Source organism: Cnephaeus nilssonii (genome assembly GCF_951640355.1).
Source record: "Cnephaeus nilssonii genome assembly, chromosome: 11".
Taxonomy (NCBI): Eukaryota; Metazoa; Chordata; class Mammalia; order Chiroptera; family Vespertilionidae; genus Cnephaeus; species Cnephaeus nilssonii.
In genome coordinates, this window is record NC_137082.1 from 84,131,974 (window position 1) to 84,153,407 (window position 21,434).

Consider the following 21,434-nt stretch of genomic DNA (forward strand, 5'->3'; position numbering starts at 1 on the left):
GGGGACATCATGGGTCTCACCTGCCACCAGGCCATGCCTTTCTGCCCCTCACAAGCCACCTGGCACAGCTACGGGGATCCCCACCCTCTCTCAGAGCCTAGGACACCAGGGCATCGGATCCATGCCACCATCACATCGTGACCATCATGCCACCCAGTGTTTGCCAAAAGGATCCGCACAGTAACAGCACTGCTTGCCAGTCACAGTCCCTTCCGGTACCTCCTGGTGTGCAGAACGGACAGTGCTTCTCTCAGCGAATTCCAGCCCCGGGGTCCCACGCTGCCCCGCACCATCCAGTCGCCCTGTCCCCCCCCAGCCTAGAGCGGACCCGATGCAAGGACCGCGTCGCCGGCTTTACCTTACACTCCTCATCCAGCAGGTCCAGGATGCCCAGCTTGGCTTCGATGAGGTCGATACAAGGCTGGTTGTCATAAAAGTCAATCAGGGTCCAAGGGATCTGCTCCTTCATGTACTCTTCTTGCTCCAGTTTGAAGACGTGCTGGGGTGGGAGGTGGAGGTCGAGGTCAGGGAACCGCACGCCTTAACACTCGCCTGCCCTGAGCTGCAGCCACGTGGTCTCCGCCAGTCATGACGGCGGGAAGGCTGCTCAGCGAGGCGGCCCTCCTCCCTCGCAGGTGGTCCCCTCTCCGCGGCATTCGCATCATCGCCTGCCACGCCACACCCCAGCATGCCACAAGCAGCCGCGTGCTGCTGGCAGGTCTCAAATGGCCCACACGCCCAGGCTCAGGAGGGCTGGGGTCGAAGCCCCACTCAGACCTCCTCTGGAGCCGCGGGGAGCACCTTCTAAAGCGGGGGCACCATCGGGAACCCTAGGAAGGGCAGGGCAGAGCCAGAGCCCCCGGCCCTGATGGAGGAGACGTGGCCGGGCCGTCGCTCTGGGGAAGACGGAGCCCCCACCCCGAAACCCCGGGTCCAGACACCGAGCCCACCGAGTTGAACTGCTGCTGCAGCTTCTCATTCGCGTAGTTGATGCAAAACTGCTCAAAGCTGTTCACCTCGAACGTCTCAAACCTGCGAGGGAAAGAGGAGAGGACGCAGTGATGGAAGGGATGGATCCCTGGGGCCAGGCTGCCCTCTCCTCCCCTCCCACCCGCTCCGCCCTGAATGCCAGCACCGAGGCCGGGTCCTGCTCCTGGGCCTGGAGACCACCGGCACAGGGACCGGCACGGCCGAGTCCGGCTCAGGTAGGAGAGGAAGAACGCAGACAGAGAGAGTCACCCAGGAGCCCACCCTCCCTCTGACCACCCGTTACATCTCGGTAGACTTCCTTTCACCGATTTTACGTTTTTGAGCACACTGGGATGATATGTAAAAATGAGACGATTTTTATCATTTAACTCTCCATGGTGTGTTCCTCAGAGGCATCTGTGTTAGTATCTGCCCCATCGACCACGGCATGGATTGCCCCGAGGAGTGCACAGGGCGCCCAGGTGAGGGGGCAGGAGGGGGGATTTAGCTGGTGGACCCCCTACAGGCTGGGAGAGGTCGTTCCGCCCAGAGGCGCGCCTTTCCCCAATTCACACAGAGGCTCTCGTGGGCTGGCCGAGCCCCCACACAGGCGAATCACGGTTTAGCCATCTCCTCTTGAGGAACATTTTAATTCTTTTTTTCCAGTTTTCAGCAGCGAGCGATGCTGTGACAAATACTGCATGTACGTCTTTGACTTTGGATTCTCTCCATAGGATGTGACCCTCGAAGGAGAAACACACCTCGGAGCATCGTGTCTTAACAGGCAGAAGCAGGGTAACTTCCAGAAAGGAGGAACCAACGCGTGTTATCGCCCACCCCCGCCCAGCCTCCCAACGCACAGCCGTGCCCTGCTCGCTCCATCCTGGGCGAGGATGGTGTTCACTTTTTCAGTTCATGGTTCCTGGCTTAGAGTTCACATACAGTAAGATGCAGCAAATTAAAGGGTATACTCCTATGAGGTTTTGTTGTTGTTGTTGTTAATCCTCCCCAGAGGACATTCCCTCCCCCCCCCCATTGATTTTTAGAGAGAGTGGAAGGGAAGGAGGGAGGAAGGGGAGAGAGAAAGAGAGAGAGAGAGAGAGAGAGAGAGAGAGAGAGAGAGAGAGAGAAAAAAACATCGATGTGAGAGAGACACTGTTTGCCTCCTGCACGCAGCCGGGGATTCAAAGCTGCAACCCAGGTACGTGTCCTTGACCTGAAATTGAACCGGAGACCCTTCAGTGTGCAGGGGCCGGTCCTCTAACCACTGAGCACACCAGCCAGGGCTACGTTGATGGGTTCCTGACAAGCGTACAGTGTGTGACGACCACCACAGCTCAGCTACCGGACATCTTACACTGTCCCCCCGGGTCCCCTGGTCCTCCCCCACTGGGAATGTCCATGCATCACAGCTCTCCGGCTTTCAACGTCTAAAAGCGCCCCCGGGGACGCGGCACATGAATAATGTTTTTGTTGGGATTTTAATCTCTGGTCCCTAATGGAGCTCAGCCTTTTTCTGTGTGCGGGTCCCAGTCATCTCACTCGGTGAACTGTCTCGGATCGTCGCTGACGTCCCTGCTGGGATTTTTAACTTTAAAAAATGGATGTGTTTGAACTATTTGTACTTTATCAACTCTGTCGTTTGCTGGTCAGCTCAAATGTGTGCAAACAGCTGGATCCCTGCGGAGGAGCGGGAGGCGGAGCGGCAGGAGGCAGGAGAGCCAGTATTTGAACCCAGAGAGTCTGACTCCTGAGACCACGTTCTTACGTTAGAGAAGAGAGACTGGTTCACTGGGAAGAGCAGGAGGCAATGACCCGGAAGGGCTGTGAGCGGGAAGGACTACGGAGGAGGCGGTACTCGAGATGGAGAGGGGTGATGACCGACGAGGGCCGGGGCCGGGGCACAGGCTTCCGCCTTCTCCGTGCCCTTAAACCTTCACCTCGCTCATTCTTCCGTGTGGACCGCACTTCCTCTGTCTTAGGTAAAAGGATGCCAGCCCTCCCCGTGGGCCCCATAAGGACCACTCCAAACATAAATGTCGCTGCAGCCTGGTGGGGTTGGAGATGGTGCTGGTGGAGGGGAAGTGCCTCATGCAGAGGAACCAACAAAATACATGCACGGACACCCAGCGGGGCGGGGCCCGTGCCCAGAACACCCCGGGCTTCCCTCCCTCCCCGGGCCCACCTCCCCCACCAACGAGTAAGGAGTCAACCGCTTGCTGGCAACCGCATTGAAGAACAGCCCCGGGTCCTGCCTGGAGGAGGCGTCAGTCTGGGTTAACGAAACAAGATCAAGGACGCGAAGTCCGCGCCGGGCTGCAGTCCACCGTCCAGAGCACGCGGGAGGGAGGCACCGTGTGGGCAGGCGTCGCCCTGGTCTGCGGCCCTCGCAGCCCGGATGGCGGTCCTAAGACCTGGTCACGGCACTTAGACCCTCACTTCCTCCCCGCCCCAACCCGCACCCCAAGGGAGGTTGCCAGCGCCAACCAAGCCCCAGCAGAAACTTAATTAATAAACCCGAGAAGAAGATAAAAGAGCCGCCCTCCAAACTGGCCAGAGAATAGAAATTGCGTGTACTTTGCAGGGTTTCTACTGAGCTCCACAGATAACGGAATTAAATATCTCCCACTTATCACTTCTTAAAGGGTTACAGCGATAGCGCTCCACAAAGAACATTCTCATTAATTTGCGATGGCCTGAAATTAGCTCCTAATTTCCCTATTTCTAAGGGTATTATCTGGAAACAATTCCCCGGCCATCAGGATAATTACTGCAAGGCTGAGGGGCAGAGATGCACGCGGGGCCTGGGTATCCTGGGAAATGTCTAAGATGACTGATCTCAGGAAGCCAGGGGGCGGGGCACCTTCCCCTCGACGGCGGGATCCTACGGGTAGTAACTCTTCCCATCAACAGAGATGGCTTTTTAAAATAAGCACGATGGATCAATTTATAATGCACAACACTCACGCGGCACAAAGGCATCTGTATACCAGAGGGAACTGGATTTCCCTGTAAAGCCAATGCCGACGCTATTTAGACCCATTCCTCGGGTGGGAGGAAGGTCAGAACCGAGACTAGGACTTGATGCTGAGACCGGCGATCTGTCCTTGCGGTGGTCCGCGTCTCACCCCTACTTCAGTTTCCTCCTGGCTTCCAAAAAGTAGCCGAAAAACCATTTCCTTCTCATTCTCCCCCAGTTACGGAGTGTGGCCAGGGCCACTCGTGCCTCTAGAAAGAAGGCAGTGCTTGCTGGAAAGTGAAACCGCAATAAAAAAGTAAGTAGACCAGTCACGCCGAGTTAATTCTTAACCGCCACCAACCTCTCGCCCAGGGCGGGAGGCAAGGAGACGCTCTGAGGTTGGGGAACAGCCTTCCTCCGGAGCACGGGGCACAGGAACAGCGAGCTCTGAGCTCAGCCTCGTCTTCCCGTTTCACCAAGATCGCCCTCGGCCATGGACTGAAGGCCACGTGAGAACACACTGTAAGCGTCCACACATATAAGGTACCGATTCCAATGAAAGAAAAACACATGACCTCACTCATTTATGGGAAATAAAGAACATTATAACCTGATGAACAAAAAGATACAGAGGCAGTAAAGCACTGAACAGACTGTCAAATTACAGCGGGAAGGCTGGGGAGTGTTGGGGAGGGGGGGAAAGAGATGAACCAAAGGACTTGTATGCATGCAGATAAGCACAACCAATGGACACAAGACACTGGGGGGATGGGATGAGGGCATGCGACAGTGCGTAGGGGAGGCTGGGGGAAGATCAATGGGGAAGAAAAAAGGAGATATATGTACTACTATGTGTAATACTTTAAACAAAAAAAATAAATAAAGTATCGATTCCACTTATATGAAGCATCTAGAGTAGCAAACTCACAGAGACAGAAAGCATGGTGGCGGGTTCCGGGGGCGGCAGGAGGGAAGATGGGAGCTGCTCAACGCTCTGGACATCATTGCACAACCGCGTGCATCAACTTAACCCTCCTGAGCGGTACACGTGACGATGGTGAGGATGGTAAATTTTATGATAAAGGTGTGTTTTTTTAAGCACGATTAAAAAAAATTAAAAACACATCATTCAAAAGCACTGAAGAGGGCTGGGTGCTAATTTTAAAGTTAGGAAATACTACAAGAGACACAGAAAGTCACACGAGGCCGGAGAGGAATAGAACATCCCGGCCAAGCCCACTTCCTGCTTCCTGGGGCCCATACATCCCCCTCCCCGCTCCGCACCCTGCCCCCACCTCAGCATCAGGCACGAATCTGTAACCGGCCTGGCTCCAGGTCTCCTCAGCCACGTCCTCATCCAGAACAGGCTGGGCGCAGCCAAAGCCCCTGCTACCTTGGCATGTCGAAGGCTCAGGTCAAAGACAAATAAATGTGTATTTTCCCCCCAAATTGAAGCCATTTCTTTCTGGTTGCCTTGAGGAGTGGAGAGCAATGAAGGATTAGGGCTGCAATTAATCAAGCCTGTAGAGGCAAGCGCTGGTTAAGGCAATGTGAAGAGGAGACCCAGACAGAGCTGCCTGGCGCCTTCCTGTTCGTTCCCACGCCTGCCCGGGGAGGAGCACCCTGCAGGCAGCGTCACGGGCCCTCAGTTAAGGACGGGCCTCGGCTTGGGCTGGCTAAATTGCGGAGGGTGCTGCTTGCTTTGCACTTTTTTGGAGCCGGGGCAGGGGAGCAAGGTGCAGGGAAGCCACCTTCTCCTGGGCACTGGGTGTCTGGAAATCAATGCTCGGGAGCGCCTGGGGGCAGGGCGTCTAGCTAGGGGCTCCTCCCAGGGGTGGTGGGGGCAGCTGTGGCCCATGCAACTTGTTCCGTGCTCAGAGCCTTTTCTGCCATCGGAACCAACACCGGCTAGACCGGCACAGCGGGAGGTGTGTGGGTGACGACGCTGGCCCGTGCACTGTTCGCTTACGTGTGTGTGGACGGGAGTGCTTATTCACTCCGGCTGCCGATTCCATAGGGGCAGGTGAAGCGTTTGTAGAAAGAGCTGGAGTGGCTCATCCACCCTGCAAAACTCCAGCTGTCAAGCAGAGTGAGCTTGACTGCGGGGCCAACGACGCCCCAGACGGGGCTGCCGTTCACCCGGGGACAGTCGGCGTCTGTAGAAGCAGCAGTGCCTGCCTGAGGGGGAGGGCATTTCTAGCCTGAGAGAGCGAGCCAACCACTTTTCAAACATATCACTTCCCTATGACACGGTCTGGCAACGTAAATTAGCTCCTGAGAAAGAACAAGGATGTAAAAAGGAGGAAAGAAAACAGCATGGCCCGTCGGGAAGGAGGCCGGAAGGGGAGGAGAATTCCCAAGAGGGCTGGCGGGTGGCCCCATGCTGCTGGGCCCGGCGACGGGACCCTGGTCCCCCGGGACAGCGGTCAGGTGTCCCCAAAGGAACCCAGGCTGCTCTCTGAGACGAGGGAGATGCACAGGCCAGGGGTCGGCCAGGGGTCGGCATCCCCAGGGTCCCCACCCTCCCCATGGACGAGTCCACCTGTGAGACCTCAGACAAGACCCCTGCCATCTGTCTCTCCCCCCCGGGCAGCCACAGCCTTAGAGGAAATGAACTGGGCTGTGAAAATTAACGGGCAGATAAATACAAGCATGAAATCCCAGCTGCCTGGGATGAGCCGCACTCCCAGAGGCCCCTCCACCATGAGCGACGCCTCTTCCTGGGGGTCCCGGAAGGGGACAAGGGGACGCTGTCCATCAGCCGCGAGGCCCTGCTGGGACAGTGTGTGACCAGAACAGAACTGGCCTTTCAGACTTCACACATCGGGAGCACTGGAGTCAATACATTTCCCCCTAGCTGGTTTGGCTCAGTGGACAGAGCCTCGGCCTGCGACTGAAGGGTCCCGGGTTCGATTCCGGTCAAGGACATAGACCCGGGTGCGGGCTTGATTCCCAGTAGGGGGCGTGTAGGAGGCAGCCTGATTGGTGATTCTCTCTCATCATTGATGTTTCTATCTCTCTCTCCTTCTCCCTCTCCCTTTCTCTCTGAAATCAATAGCATTTAAAAAAAGGTATTTTTACATTTAATGAGTCTGCATGGTAATCTTCCCAATTGGAAAGCTCAGTAAAATGAGAACCTGCCCAGAGAGATGAAGGTGACGCTGCAGCCATTTCTCTGGGTGCTACAGCAGAAGGTAACCCCACAGGTCAGTGTTCGGGGAAATCCAATTAACCTGGAGATGCTCGTGGCGGAGGGAACGGTGCAGAACTAATTACTGCCAGCCGGGCAGGGTGTCCCCGGTGCACAGGCCGTGCAGTCTGTCCCGGAGCCCCCGGGGGCTGCGCACGAGGGCAGGCACTCGCTGAGCCGCAGCAGGGACCTGCCCAGGGTCGCGCAGCTGAGAGCCCGAAGCTCCGGCGAGGACGCACCTCCTGCTTCCCACGCTGGCGACTCTCCTTCCCGGAGGTCCCCTCTCACACTTCCTCCCGCTGTCCTGACTGAGCCTCTATTCCTAGAGGCGTCTCCCCACCCCTCCTCCCCACGCTTCTACCAGGTCCCGTCAAACCTCCCCGCCCACAACGCTGTCCTGGCCGTGCCGACAGCGTGCTCTCTCCTGCCTCACAGCCCGTCCGGCTGGCCCGGCACAGCGTCTCCTGCGGCCTCCCGTGTGGCGTGGCCTGTGCACAGGCCTCTGTGACGCCGGGAAGCCGCGTCCTTCTGCCGTTACCGCCACAGCACGCGACGTGGTTGGATTTGAAACCCAGTGACGGACAAGAGCAGAGGAGGTGTCACGAGGGCCGGCCGGGGGGCGGGGGGCGGGGGGGGGGGAGTAGCACTTTCAGAGGAGACGCTCCATAACTACAGCCTCGCCGTGGGGAGTCTGGCCGATCAGCCCCCCGAGCAGCCGTTTCCGCGAGAGCATCACTGTTCTCAGGCCTGCCCGCTTCTGTGGGTCCGCGTGTCTGTGTGAAGGCAGAAGCCACGGCTCCTGCGGTGTGAAGACCCCGAGGACTTTCTCTGTTGTTGGCGTAGAGAGGGCAGGGCACGGATCAGACGTGCAAGGGGGGTGAACCCAGCACATCTCACTCCCGACAATCCCACGAGGACCAGGAAGAACCTCAGACGGTGGCTCAGAACTTCGGGCCACACCACGAGGACTACAGCGCAGGCGGGCCGTGATCCGCGGTCACTCCGCGAGCTGTGGCAGCGAAGAACCACCGCGTCCCCCAGCCGAGCCGCCCCGCGTCCGCCGCGCGCTCCCTGCAGCTCAGGCTGTTGTGAGTGACAGCGGCCCTTCCCACCAGGTCAGAATCCCGACGGGAAGAGGAACCTCAAAACGAACGAACACACGGCCCAGACCTGCCCGGTGCCGGAAGATCACGGCACCCACATGACCACGTGACGGGGGACCTGGTGGAGGAAGTCAGCTGGTGAATGTGAATGAAACAGAACCGAGACACAGAACCTGGGTTTAGGTTCACAGCCACTTCCAGGCCGAGCTGGGGGAGACACGTCCCTCTCCGGGCTGGTTCCCGGATGTAGAAACATATCCACAGGGTTCCCAGTGGGGGAGCCGCTGGTGTTAGGACAGGGTCTGCTCCCCCTCGGGACGGTCCTCCATACGGTGGGACACCTAGCGCCCTGGCCTCGGGCCACCCCAGTCACCGTGACAACCAGAAACGCCGGCCCCCATCTCACACTCCCCCATTGAGAACTGCCAGGGGGTCTCCAGGCCTGGCGGCTCTAAAGCGCCAGCAGCAAGACACCGGGACCCGGGAGGCGCAGGGGCGGGGCGGGGCGGGGCGGGGTGGGCACCCACCCGTAGATGTCCAGGACGCCGATGAAGGAGTGCTGCTTGAGGGCGGTGTGCAGCGCCTTGTTGACCTGCTCCACGATCCAGCCGAACAGCTGCGCGTAGATGTGCTTGGCCAGCGCGTTGCGGGCGTTGACCGCCTGCTGCAGGGACATGGTCTTGACGTAGGTCTCCGCCGCGGTGACCAGCTTGCGGTGGCACAGCCAGTGCTCCATCTGGCTGTGCTCCACCCCCAGCAGGCGGCAGAAGGCACCCAGGTGCTCGTCCTGCGGCTGGAAGACGCACAGGGGGCGGGTTCAGGAGGGGGATGGGGCTCAGGAGGGGGATGGGGCTCAGGAGGGGCGTGGTGGACAAGCACCCCTGCGTGCCCTCTGCCCCCCCCCCCCCCCGCCCAGGGGAGAAGGGGCCCCAGCGCTCCAGTCCCCCCAACACTCCGCTGAGTGGAGAGGACGATGGGGCCCGAAGAGTGTCATCCAAGCTGGTCATGATGCCTGCCACCGGCCAAATGATCAGGGCGCTAGCCGGCAAAACCCCCTTCTCCGGTCCCCTCCGCCATCGCCAGCTGGTCGCAGAGGGACTGGTTGAGAGGACCCCCGACAGCAGGGAGCAGGTAAACCATTAGGAGTGAGGAGCTGGAGGCCAGGGGGACCCAGTGGGTGCCGTGCCACCCGCAGAGCTCTGCACCGGGCCTGCCCTCAGCTGGGAAAGAACCCGCACTGACCAGCGAGCTCGGAGGGCACCGGTCTCAGCCCCGTGCCAGCAGCGAGCCCTCAGCCGAGCCTGCACGGATGGCACCTGTCCGGGCTTCCAAGCAGATTCTCTCTCATCTTAGCCCCGGGGCCACTCAATAACATGGCACTGACCTTCTAGTCCTAAAGCTCAGGGGGAAGTGAGTCCAGGGGGAAGCTGACCAATGGCAAAGGGATGGCACTGAATTTGACCTGAGAAATCGCCTGGAACACGACCTGCTAACATGACAAGCTGAGAGCCAGGAAAACAGGACTTCCTCCAGCCCAAGTCCCTTCTCCCGCCCGGAGAAGCCCGTCCTGCAGCTGTGCAACGCCTCGCCCAGGGGCCCGGGGCCCCGTGACCCAGAGAACCCAGATCCCCCGTTGGCTGCACTTCATCCCGACCCTCCCGTCTCCCCACTTCTCCCCCCCCATCCCCCCATTCCCCCCTCCCCCCGCCAACCACACCACCCGCCTCAGTCACTGAAACCTGATCTCCCACAGGGACTTGTCCCGGTTCACCCAAGGGGCATGTTTCCTGAGCCCTCGGGGAACCCCGGGAACCCCGCTTTTCCTCAGAGGCTCTCCATTACTCACCCCTCACCTAACTCCACGTGGGCAGTGACCGCCCAGCCGTGAGAGGGAGGCCTTCAGAACATGCCAGGCCGCCGCCTAACGGCCCTATTGCTGGCGGGACACCTTTTCTGAGAGGCGGCCCAGCAGGCTTTCCGTGAGGGCTTGTTCAGTGACAATGAACGGTATCGCTACCATTTCCCTCGCAACACTCCACCCCAGGCTGTGCTGTTTTCTCCTAGGGGTATTTAAGATCTAATGGCACAATTACAGACTAACAGAATGCCCGAGGAGGAGAGACCCTCCCCAAATCAGCAAGGCCGGTGTTTCCCAGAGCACGGTCTGTGGAGCAATAGTTACAAAGAACATTAATTGGCTTTTAACAAAAGGGGAGGGCGGGTGCCATCAGGTTAAACACGGCTGTGCTGGTTGTTAACCTGTAAGCACCAGGAGACAGACCCTGCACCACGCACTTCCTGGACGCTTAGAACCCACAGAACCCTCACTTGCCTACGAAATGGCTTAGGATTAAGGTTCCCGGGAAAACACCTTGGGAACGGTCATTCTAACCCAATCCTCCTCATTTCTCAGACTAGAGGCCTGATGCACTAAGATTCGTGCAAGAATAGGCCTTCCTTCCCCTGGCTGCCGGCACTGCCTTCGCTCCAGCCAGTGCTGCCTTTTTGCTCCGGCCCAGAGCCACCTTTCCGCCTTCCCACGCTGCCCAGAGGCCCAGAGCGGCTGGGGCAGTGTGGAAGGCCTGCGTCCTTGGTCGCCATGGTGACGACGCAAGCATCCTGCCCTCCCCCCACCACTCAGCGCCTGAGTATGCAAATTAACCTGCCAACTTTGTTGTGTTAATTTGCATACTCACTCCTGATTGGCTGGTGGGTGTCACAAAGGTATGGTCAATTTGCATCTTACTCTTTTATTAGTGTAGAGGTGGCCCGGAGCGCCTCACCCAGCCACGAGAATCAGCACGGGCTGGTGGGTGTGGAGAGCCCCGTCTTTTGACTCACTCAGCAAGTGGGGTTGCCATGGCCACTCTGCAAGCCCACCCCCACACCTGCTCGCTCCCTCCCCCAAACAGAAAGCCATACGTGGCAAAGGGAGGTGCCTGGGGGCTGCCTGGCAGGCAACAGGTTCCGAGGGGGCAAGTGTCCAACTTACTCATCTGACCTGTTTCCAAGAAACTCTTAATTGCCAGGCACAGCATTGCAGCTGGATCCCGACATGCAGATGGCCTGTTACCAGCCATGGTGGCCGCCCACGCCTGCCACAGGCACCCTCCCCTCCCCTCCCCAGCACCTCCCAGGTGAACACAGTGGAGAAAGGGCCTGAGCATCAGCTGGGACGGGACGGGCTCCCGTCCACTGCAGGGGGGTGTGGCTCCCCGATCCGTGACCCACTGCTGACTGTTGATTAAAGGTGCTAACGGAAGCTGATTCACATCATGCAATTACATTGAGGCTTAATTAAACGATGCTAAATCCATTAACAAGAGCCAGCAGCAGAGATCGCAGATGAGGTGTTTGGGCCCGTGTGGCCAAATTAAAAAAAACAAATCGCCTCTGGCATCCAAGTCCCTGCAAGTGGCTGCATCGCCAAGGTTCCTGCTGCAGTTAAAAATGAAGGCCAGCGAGCAGAAGGCACCCGGCGTGTGGATGGCAGCATTTCCCTAGGAGGCCCACCCCACGCCCCGAGGAACAGACCACAATGCATCTGAGAGGGACTCCCCCGGCATCCTCTTGGTGGGCCGTTTCTCAGGCACACACTGCGTGCCCAGCACCGCGCCAGGCACCAGTGGGGGACGTGAGGCCAGGGGAGGGCAGCCCGGGCCCAAGGACGGGCAGTGGGCAGGGGAAGTTCGCTGGCTGTGTCTGGACTTGGCGTTGTGACTTAGGGAGGAGTGTCCTCTCTCTGGGGCTGTGGAGTGAGGAGGACACTCCGAGGGGCCACTCTGGCTCTAACCACATGGTGAGGATCGTTAAGACCTGAATCGTGGGCCCTGGGGTAAGGCAGGTAACGTCACCACCCCTGCAGATGAGGAAGAGACCGGGAAGGTTAAGGAGCGGTCAGTAAGAGTCAGATCCAGGATCTGAACCCTGGCAGTCCTGACTCCCAGGTCTCAGCTCAATTAGTTCTCTCACGGCCTCTAATGGGAGAGGAATCCAAGACGCGCCCAGACCACGTGCCTGCGCTCAGAAGCCTCCGGCTTGCCACTACTTTAAGGTGACCAGATCGTCCCGCTTTTGGCGGGACAGTCCCGATTTTTAACAATTTGTCCCGCGTCCCACGGCGTTTTAAAAAAGTCCCTATCTTTATCTTTCCAAAAATAAAGACTTTTTAAAACGCCGTGGGACGCGGGACAAATTGTTAAAAATCGGTTTTGTCCCACCAAAAGCGGGACGATCTGGTCACCTTACGCTACTTCTAAGGGAAACCATGTGGTACCCAGACCCCTGTCTGTAAGGGGCCCTGCCCCCCTCCCTCCCCTCCTTCACCACCCCGTGTCCTCCGTCCACTCTTCCCCAAGCGTGGCCTGATAGTCCCACCTCTGTGCAGTCTTTACACAACGCCCAGCGGTGCAGCGTGTGTGAGGGCCGGAGCAGTGAGCGCACCGACAGGGCCCCAGCATTTAGTGGGTGCACAGGTGCTGATGGAACAAGAGCAGAACTCACTCACTTCCCTTCTCACCTGGAGGTGCCCTCAGAGGCTGGGTCGGGGAGACCAGCTATAATACTGGGGAGACACTTCACATACAAGCCCAAGCCCTGGCTTTGCACAAAGGCCTTGGCCCCGCCCACTGAGCCTGCAGGTGCCCGAGCTCACGGGCCCTGCTGCTCACGCCTCACCACCAACCCCCCATGTCCTCGGATGTGCCCACCCACTCAACTCTCAGGCGCATCGCCCCGAGCCGAGAGCCTCAATCACCCGTCTGCTCCTCGGGTAGCTACCAGGTGCCGGTGCCGGTGATACCCTGATGAGCAGGACAGTCCCTGTCCTCACAGCCTTCAGTCGCATGCGGGAGGGGGATCTTCGGCAACACAGCACAGCACAGCCGCGGACGTGCCCCGGGGCAGAGGTTCCCGTGCTATGAGAGCCGCGATGGGGACGGGATGTGCTCCCTAAGGAGAAGGGGACTGAGGGGGGCGGGGGGCTGCAGGCCAAGAGAACACGTGTCATCTGATCCTGCAACTTACCAGGCGAAACCAGGAGCTTTTCAATGCGCGTGCTCCTCACCTCACTGGTCCCTGACCCCAGGGAGAGTAGTGGGTGGCCTAATCCAGTGGTCGGCAAACTCATTAGCCAACAGAGCCAAATATCAACAGGACAACGATTGAAATTTCTTTTGAGAGCCACATTTTTTAAACTGAAACTTCTTCTAACGCCACTTCTTCAAAATAGACTCGCCCAGGCCGGGGTATTTTGTGGAAGAGCCACACTCCAGGGGCCAAAGAGCCGCATGTGGCTCGCGAGCCGCGGTTTGCCGACCACGGGCCTAAGGAACCACGGGACACTTATTGGGGTGCAGTGGGGAGGCACAACCCTCTGTGCCTTTCTCAGGAGGGGAACGGCATCGGGGGCAATCGTCCACTGGCCCTCAGGACTCAGCCTTGGAGACTGTTTGGTCTGCACCACCCCACCAAGACACAGGTCCCCCTCTGGGTCCCTGAGCCTCCCTCAGCATCGTCACTGCCACCCGCTCTGCCCACCACACACAGACACAGGCACATTCACATACACACACACATACACACACACACACACACACACCCCGATGTCCAGGGCACCTAACACTGCGGCTCCAACATCCCCCTTCTCACTGGGCCCAGGTGGTGAGCCCCCACATCCACGCTGAGGATGGAGGCAGCCTGCACGGCGAGGGTCCTCCCTCCCCCCCGTTTCTCTTTTAGGGAAAATGTCTGGGGCGGGGGGAACGAGGTGATGAGCTCCCCCAGATGCCAGCGACGTTCAGGCCTTCCTCTCCCCAAAAGCAGGGCCGGCGTTAACTTCTGATACCCCCACCCTAGTGAGACAAGCAGGAGGCAGCTACTACACGGTTGCACCGCCCTATGCGTGGCATGAACACACACCCATGTCATGTTCTGAAGCACTGTGTTCTGTCTTCTCCCGGCAGCTGGCTATTGAACGGCTAAGCCCTTTGGAGCAAGAATCACACTTGGCACCGCCCAGGACTTCGCGACAACTGGGCGTCCAAGAGGCCTGTGCTGACCCCACGCAGGTTCCCTGATTCACGGCCAGGACATCCGTCCTGTCAGCACAGCGCAACGAAACACCCGCGAGCACGTCCAGGGGCTGTCCGCTCTGCTCCGGCACCCGCTCCCCCGGCTGCCCACGTGGACATGTTCTTATGACCACACATCAGGCACCACCCTGGGCACCAGGAAAGTAAGTCATCGCGGGCGTGTATGAGGCGCCGTGCAGTTTGCAATACCTTCACACAGGTCTCAATAGCCCGCCCATGCTCTCGGAACCTCGGCAAGTGTTGTCAGCTGTCCTATCTCCCCAATGAGCTTATTAAACTCCTGCAGACGGTCACCAAGCGTGGCTCCTAACACGCCTTCCTAGCCTTCCAGAATGGTCCTCAGGCGGGAGCTCCAAGCGCCCATGGACTGATCACCTGGGTAGCATTCCGTGGACCTCGGGGCACTTGCAAATCAAACCCTCAAAAATATGGAGGCCCAGCCAGATGGCTCAGCCGGTTAGAGTGTTGTCCCCACACGCCAAGACGGTGGGTACACTCCCCGGTCAGGGCACATACCAGGACCCACCAGTGAATGCATCGATCAATGCCTGTCTGGCTAGCTCCCTCTCCCTCCCTCAAAAGTCAATTAAATGTGTTGAACAGCCCCTGCCCTCCGTGACAGACATGTGATGGGAGCTGATTTGAAAGGGATTTGTTCTTCCGAAACACTATCGGCAAGGGACCAGAAGCCATTTCTGGGAAGAATAAACGCCCTACGAGTGCCCTCCAAACGCAAAGACGCGCTCCGGTTGTGTGGAACCGCGAGGACAGAGCGAGCAGCGGACATCTGTCTCCGTGCTGGCGTGCGACTCACTGATACGCTGCAGGAGTCATCCTGGCGCTCGGCCTGAATCTCCACGTTTCCGAGGTGCAGGATGGAAGCGATGATCTTAAAAATGCTTATCTGGTGGGACTCTCTCACTCCTGGGGGAAAAGGAACAAATCGCACTCAACGTCCACAGCAGGACAGAAAGGGCACTTCACCTCTTTAAGGGCCTTTTTATTTTTTTTCCTTTAAAGGTTTGATTTTCCTTTCTGGGTCAGTGACTCCTAAAACGATTCCAGCTCCTCGCCAAGTAACTGCCACTCACAGCACAGCTCAGAGGGCACCGGGCTCCCCGACTGAACGGAAGCGCCTCGGCTCCGACCGTCCGGATCAGACCAGAGGGGCCACGGCACCGGCTGGTCTCCAGGAGCAAAGGAGAGGCAGCGATCTGCGGGCTCATTTTGGACTTAGATTTCCACCACACGCTTTACGGATGTCTTTATGAGCTTAATAAGAATGGTCACTTCTCTGCCGTCACTTTTCTCCCAACACAATAGCCTGCAAGCATCTGGGCACCCATCCGAAGTGCCGACGGGGGAAGCGGAGGAGAAATGCCTGGGAGAGGCGTGACGGCCAGGGAGCTAGCTGCTGCCCACGCCATGTGCTCCCTCACAGCGACAGGCACGCACACCTTCCCTGAGCCACTGTGGCAGCAAACGGCCGTGTCACATTTATGTGCGCAACTAAGTTACCAAAGGCGTGGATAATCTCTTACAATTTATACTTCGCTTTCAGGCATTATCCCGTCTCCTTACATTGCAAAATGTTTCAGAAGCATAATAAAAGTTACCGAATAGCCCTGGCCGGTTTGGCTCAGTGGATAGAGCGTCGACCTGCAGACTAAGGGTCCCATGTTTGATTCTGGTCAAGGGCACATGCCCGGGTTGCGGGCTCGATCCCCAGTGGGGGCATGCAGGAGGCAGTCAATCAATGATTCTCTCTCCTCATTGATGTTTCTATCTCTCCTCCCTCTTCCTTCCTCTCTGAAATTAATTATATACATACATACATATATATATATGTATATATATGTATATATACATATATATATGTGTATACATACACACACACATATATATATATTTTAAAACGTTACCGAATAATACAATGAACACCAATCAACCTACCACGCAGTTCAGGAAATAATACAGCTGTTCCCACACGTTCCTCCCCAGCTGTAGTTCCTTAATTTTAAGGCAATAACTTATCAGGCTAAAAAAAAGTCAGTGACACCTGTGTTCATGGGAGTGAACACGCGTCATGCTCGGATGCAAACCTTTGCTCACTTAGCCCACAGAGCGGCGCACCCTCAAATCCTCACTTTGAGGAAAGGTCAACAAGAAGCACGGGCGGCCGAGAGCTGGGGCGGAGAAGAGTGAAGAGAGACTCACCGAGGACAAGAGGCCTCCCCGTCCGCTGACGAGGTGGACAAGCCAAGGGGACGTGGCCATGCTTTTCTCCTCCCCGTGAAAGCAGCCCCCCCGGCTTTCCCCCCCCCCCCCTCCCGGCCTTCCCCTGGCCCCCCAACTCCTTACCGAGGAGCGTGAAGGCCTGTCGGGTCTTCTCAAAGTCCTCCGCATCGTCCACGCCCTCGATGGACGTGTCTCCTCCCTGGGACGCGTAGAAAAAGTCCTCGGCACAGGCTGTGGAAGGAAGGAGCGAGGCATCAGCCACGGGGGAGGAGGGGTGGCGGGGAGAGCTTCACCCCAAGTTTACCCACAGACGGTGACGCGTGGGGAGTCCTGCTCCCTTAGTAAGCCACCCCAGGCCCGGTGACATCCCCAGTCCCTGGGGAAGCCTTTCACACATTGCCTGACCTGACGGTGGCAAGGCGAGAGAAAACTTCAATAAGGAAAGACAGAAAATGACACCCACAGCCCGGGCGAGGCGTCATGTTTGTGGGAAACGTTCTGTGGCAATCCGGCGAACGGACAAGATGAGCAAGGCAGGGGCCATTCACCGTGGAGTAGAATTCGCCCCAGACTTGTTTCTAAAGGGACCTAACGCGCACAGGCAGGTAAGATGTGGGCCCACCCGGAATCCCAGGCTGCCGTGACCTTCAACGACCTTCGCCGGAGCATCCCGTGTGATAAAGGAGGGGCAGCGATGTGCCCAAGGGGACGTGCATCTTCGGTTCTTTGTTTTACCAAGAAGGAGCACCCCTGAGCCACTGAGCACACGGACAAGGCGGGGACCCTCCCTGTTTGCTCTCATCCCCCCGCTTCATTCCTCTCCCGTCGGCCTCAGGGCAGACCAGGACAGCTGGTGAGGGCCGGGCTCGTCCTAGAGTTCAGAGCCAGCCTTGGCAGCGGGAGAAACAGCCACCGCCGGGGAGCATTCGCACCGCGGGGCTGGGAAGCTAGCATTTAAGGCCACAAACACGCATGATCAAAATCACCCCTGCAAATCACTCACATTTCCCACAGACTATGAAGTAGCTTTGGGTGATACAACCCTGCCCGGGACTTAGTATCTCTACGTGTATAATGTCTGATGTTGACAAGACGTCAACGTGGGCTGGTTTTCCTCCTCCTCTGAGCATGTGCCGCGGAACACACATCAGTCGAACATGCCTAGATGCAGCGTCCCGCAAGCCCAGGCCTCCCTCAACACCTGACTTTCCAGTTTGACCGCCCGGCCACTTCTGAGTCTCCTTCCTCCCTCCACGCTGACGGCCGCTGCCCTGGGTCCGACCGTCAGCGCCTGCTGGCTGAGGCCTGTTGCAAAAGCTAAGCCAGTCTCGCTGCTTCTGCCCCGGCCCTGGAACAGCCAGTAACTCGCCCACCCCGCTCTCCCGTTAGAGTGTATAGAGACCCCTCCTGCCCCGCTGCCCGCAAGGCAGAGGTCCAAGGCCCTGCAACGGCCTCCTGGACCTTTCTCCATGAAGTGGCCTCCCCTGTCCCACACTCAGGCCTGTCCTTCCCCACCTCTGTCCCAGCTTCCTACTGTCATTCCTCAGCTCCACCCCTGTTCGCACCTTAAATGGCCCTGCTTACCTCTCCCTCCTGGTCTCTCCCCATTTTCCACCTTGCACCCCGGGCTCCACGCCACTGAGCTTACCAGTGCCTCCGCCGCCAGTCAAGCCCACAGTGCCAGGCCCAGCGAGGAAGCGTACAGCTCAGTTCCCCCCCCCCCCCCCCCCCCCCCCCCGCCTCACACAGCCTGAGCCGGAAGCATCAGGCGGCACCTCTGCCCAGGAACGGGGCGCCTAGGCCAGGCGTAGCGTAGGAAGGAGGGCTCCCTGGAGGAGGCACGCACACGCTGGTGCCCGGAGGCGCTCGAACGGGAGAGGAAGGATGCGGGCCCTGAACTCACTCACGGGCTCAGCAAAGTGAGACCCTACGGAGGAAGACGCTTCAGGCCTCTGTGAAGGTGCCGTGCTCAGCCCCCTCACCTCACCGCGCTGAGAGCCTGGCACAGAGCGAGCCTGCCAAAGGCTGGGAGAGAGCGCCCATCTCATTTCCCTGCAGACGCGCCTTTCAAAGCACCTCCTGCGAGGGCGTGTCCCAGGCCCGCGTGGAGGCAATTGAAGGTGCATGCACCCGCTGCAGTGCAGCCCCCACCCCCACCCCCACCCCGGACGGGCGCCGTGCACTCACTCAGGGCGAGCTCCTTCAGTTCCGGGAGGCTGGCCGCGGCGCAGAGCTGGTAGAAGATGTGGTAGTTCCTCTCTTCGTCTGCCTGGAGGAGGACAAAGGTCAGCAGTTTTAGGCTGGTCACCCCCAGGAGCGCCCCCTCCCCATCCTAACCCCAGGGTGCTCCGGTGTCAGAGGTCAAGACTTCTCCTCCACGCCTGTGCCCTCAGTCCCACCTCCCATCTCCCAGCCACTAAAGTGGGGCCTCCTTCCAACCCGGGGCGGTTCCCCTCTTAAGTGAAAACGTCATTTTCTTTTTCCTGCTATGAACTCATTGCTATTCCGCATGCGGCCAGCCCACCATCAGCACCCAGTCAGCCAGCCGTGTGCCGGCTCCTGCTGCCCAGCCAGCACCTCCCGCTGTGGGCTGCTGTCTCCTCGGGAGGCCTGGGGCTGAGGAAGAGCCTGCTCTGGCCCGTCACCAGGCTGGGCAGCAGGAAAGGTCCCCGAGTGAGACAGGCTGAGTGCACATTCGGGCCAGACCTGCCCTAAGCTGGCACGGGTGTTGGCATTGGGGGGTGGTGGTGGTGGTGGTGGTGGAGGGGAGGCCCGAATAAAGGGAGCCGGGGGAGGAGGGGAGAGTCTGGCAGAGCCTGGGCAGCACCCCGCCCGCACCCCGTACAGCGGGCTGTTTGCTTGGCTGCAGGGAAATGAAGAACGTGGGGTTGTCTAGTCCAGTGGTCGGCAAACTCATCAGTCCACAGAGCCAAATATCAACAGTACGACGATTGAAATTTCTTTGGAGAGCCACATTTTTTAAACTTGAACTTCTTCTAACGCCACTTCTTCAAAATAGACTCGCCCAGGCCGTGGTATTTTGTGGAAGAGCCACACTCAAGGGGCCTAAGAGCCGCATGTGGCTCGCAAGCCGCAGTTTGCCGACCACGGGTCTAGTCAAACCTGGGAGGTGGAGAAACAGCCTTGGCGACACAGGGAAGAGAAAAGCAACGAAGCTGGTTAAGAAGAGCATGAAGCCCGTCGCTAAGAGTCAGCCTGGAGACAGGTGTCGCTGAGACATGAACACCTGAGGCCTCTTTGGATGTCCCCGCTGGAGGCGGCTGAAATGCCAGGGCCGGGACGCCATTCGCCGGCGGGGGGAGGGGGGGGGGAGTGTGCGGCCGGCTCACCCCGGGGCACAGACCAGCGTCTCGGTCCCGGGATGGGCCATCGGAAGGAGCTGGAGGAGACCTGTTCTCCTGCTCTGAGCTGACTGACCTCCACCAGAGGCCGGGGTGGGGGAGGAGGGGGGCACCAAGAGGCCAAAGAGCAGTGGGAAGAAGGGAATGGCAGGCGAGCACAGAAAGGAGGACCCGTGTCCCGGGAGAAGCGGGAACCCCATTAATTTGAAAAGGAAACTGGGCTGGTTTTTCCCATTTTTATAACCTGCCAAATAGGAAGGTTCCCGGGAGAGCTTAGCCCCATAGACGCCGTATGGCAATCCCTGGCCATGCCGCTGGAACCCACAGCAGGACTCCTTCCTCACAGCCCCTTCGGGGTCTAGGTCAGGCTCGCGCATCACAGGCACTCAGTATGTGTGTGTTGATTGAATCTGAAAACCACAGTCGCTGAGAAATGACTGGTGCCATGTTTTTCAGGCATGATGCACACTTATCGATGGGAGAAGAGAAAGGAAACCAGAAGAACAAGCACCTCCCATCCCAGGCTCAGAGGACGAGTTGCTCTGTGGATGCAGGGCGTGGGGTCAGGGAGCAAGCACCGGCGTCCATGGGAGGAGACATACAGAACGCCCCGTCGCGCCCTCACCTGGAAGACCACCCTGGACTTCTCCAGCAGGTAGGTCCTCATGTTGGCCCCGATGATGTGGTACCTCTTGTCGAAGCCAATCTGAATGTACTTCCCAAAGCGGCTGCTGTTGTCATTGCGGGTGGTTTTGGCATTTCCGATGGCCTGTTCAGAGCAAACGAACGAAAGATGTGCAAGACGGGGAGGGCTTGCCCAACGTCTGGGGATCGCCGCGGGGGGAGACGCCCTCTTTACCTCACCAGGCTGCACGGGAAGTGATAGGATGGACCTACACGTGCTTTTAAAGTACACAATGGTACCCACACAGGGAAGAGGTTGTATTATTACTACCAACCCCATAATCCCTACTCTGGGGATGAAGAACTTCCAGCTTCTAAGTGTATGAAGAACTTGCATGTTATTCTTTTTTAAAAAAATTTATTTTATTGATTTTTTACAGAGGGGAAGGGAGAGAGATAGTTAGAAACATCCATGAGAGAGAAACATCGATCAGCTGCCTCCTGTACGCCCCCTACTGGGGATGTGCCTGCAACCAAGGTACATGCCCTTGACCGGAATTGAACCTGGGACTCTTCAGTCCGCAGACTGACGCTCTATCCACTGAGCCAAACCGGTTAGGGCTTGTCTGTTATTCTTTAGCTTTTAGACCCAGGCTGGATTTTCCTGGTGACTGACCTAGGAAACATGTTCGTGCAGGAGGGAAGCAAGTCCAACTGCTGTGAATGATACAAACCCAAGCTTCGACCATCACTGAGTCCAGAGTCCAACGAAAGAGGCAGATCTGATGCAAGCAGTTAATATTTGGAAAAGGAGCAAATGACAGACGCAGCAGATTACAGGAGGAACTCACATGACTGGTAAACATCAGACAAAGACACACGGCCTCAGCGGTAACA

General features: G+C 58.2%; 1 protein-coding gene across 2 annotated transcripts in view; it reads right to left on the reverse strand.

Annotated features, from left to right (window-relative positions):
- Positions 1–21,434, reverse strand: part of MYO5B (myosin VB) — a 203,425-nt gene that overhangs the window by 61,698 nt on the left and 120,293 nt on the right. For both annotated transcript variants that reach the window (XM_079784567.1, XM_079784566.1), the window contains exons 6-12: positions 20,539–20,682; positions 18,739–18,820; positions 16,675–16,782; positions 15,128–15,237; positions 8,749–9,014; positions 951–1,032; positions 359–499 (exon numbers count right to left, since the gene is read on the reverse strand). In XM_079784567.1, coding sequence (XP_079640693.1) covers positions 359–499; positions 951–1,032; positions 8,749–9,014; positions 15,128–15,237; positions 16,675–16,782; positions 18,739–18,820; positions 20,539–20,682 — 933 coding nt within the window. The remainder of the gene's footprint in view (positions 1–358; positions 500–950; positions 1,033–8,748; positions 9,015–15,127; positions 15,238–16,674; positions 16,783–18,738; positions 18,821–20,538; positions 20,683–21,434) is intronic.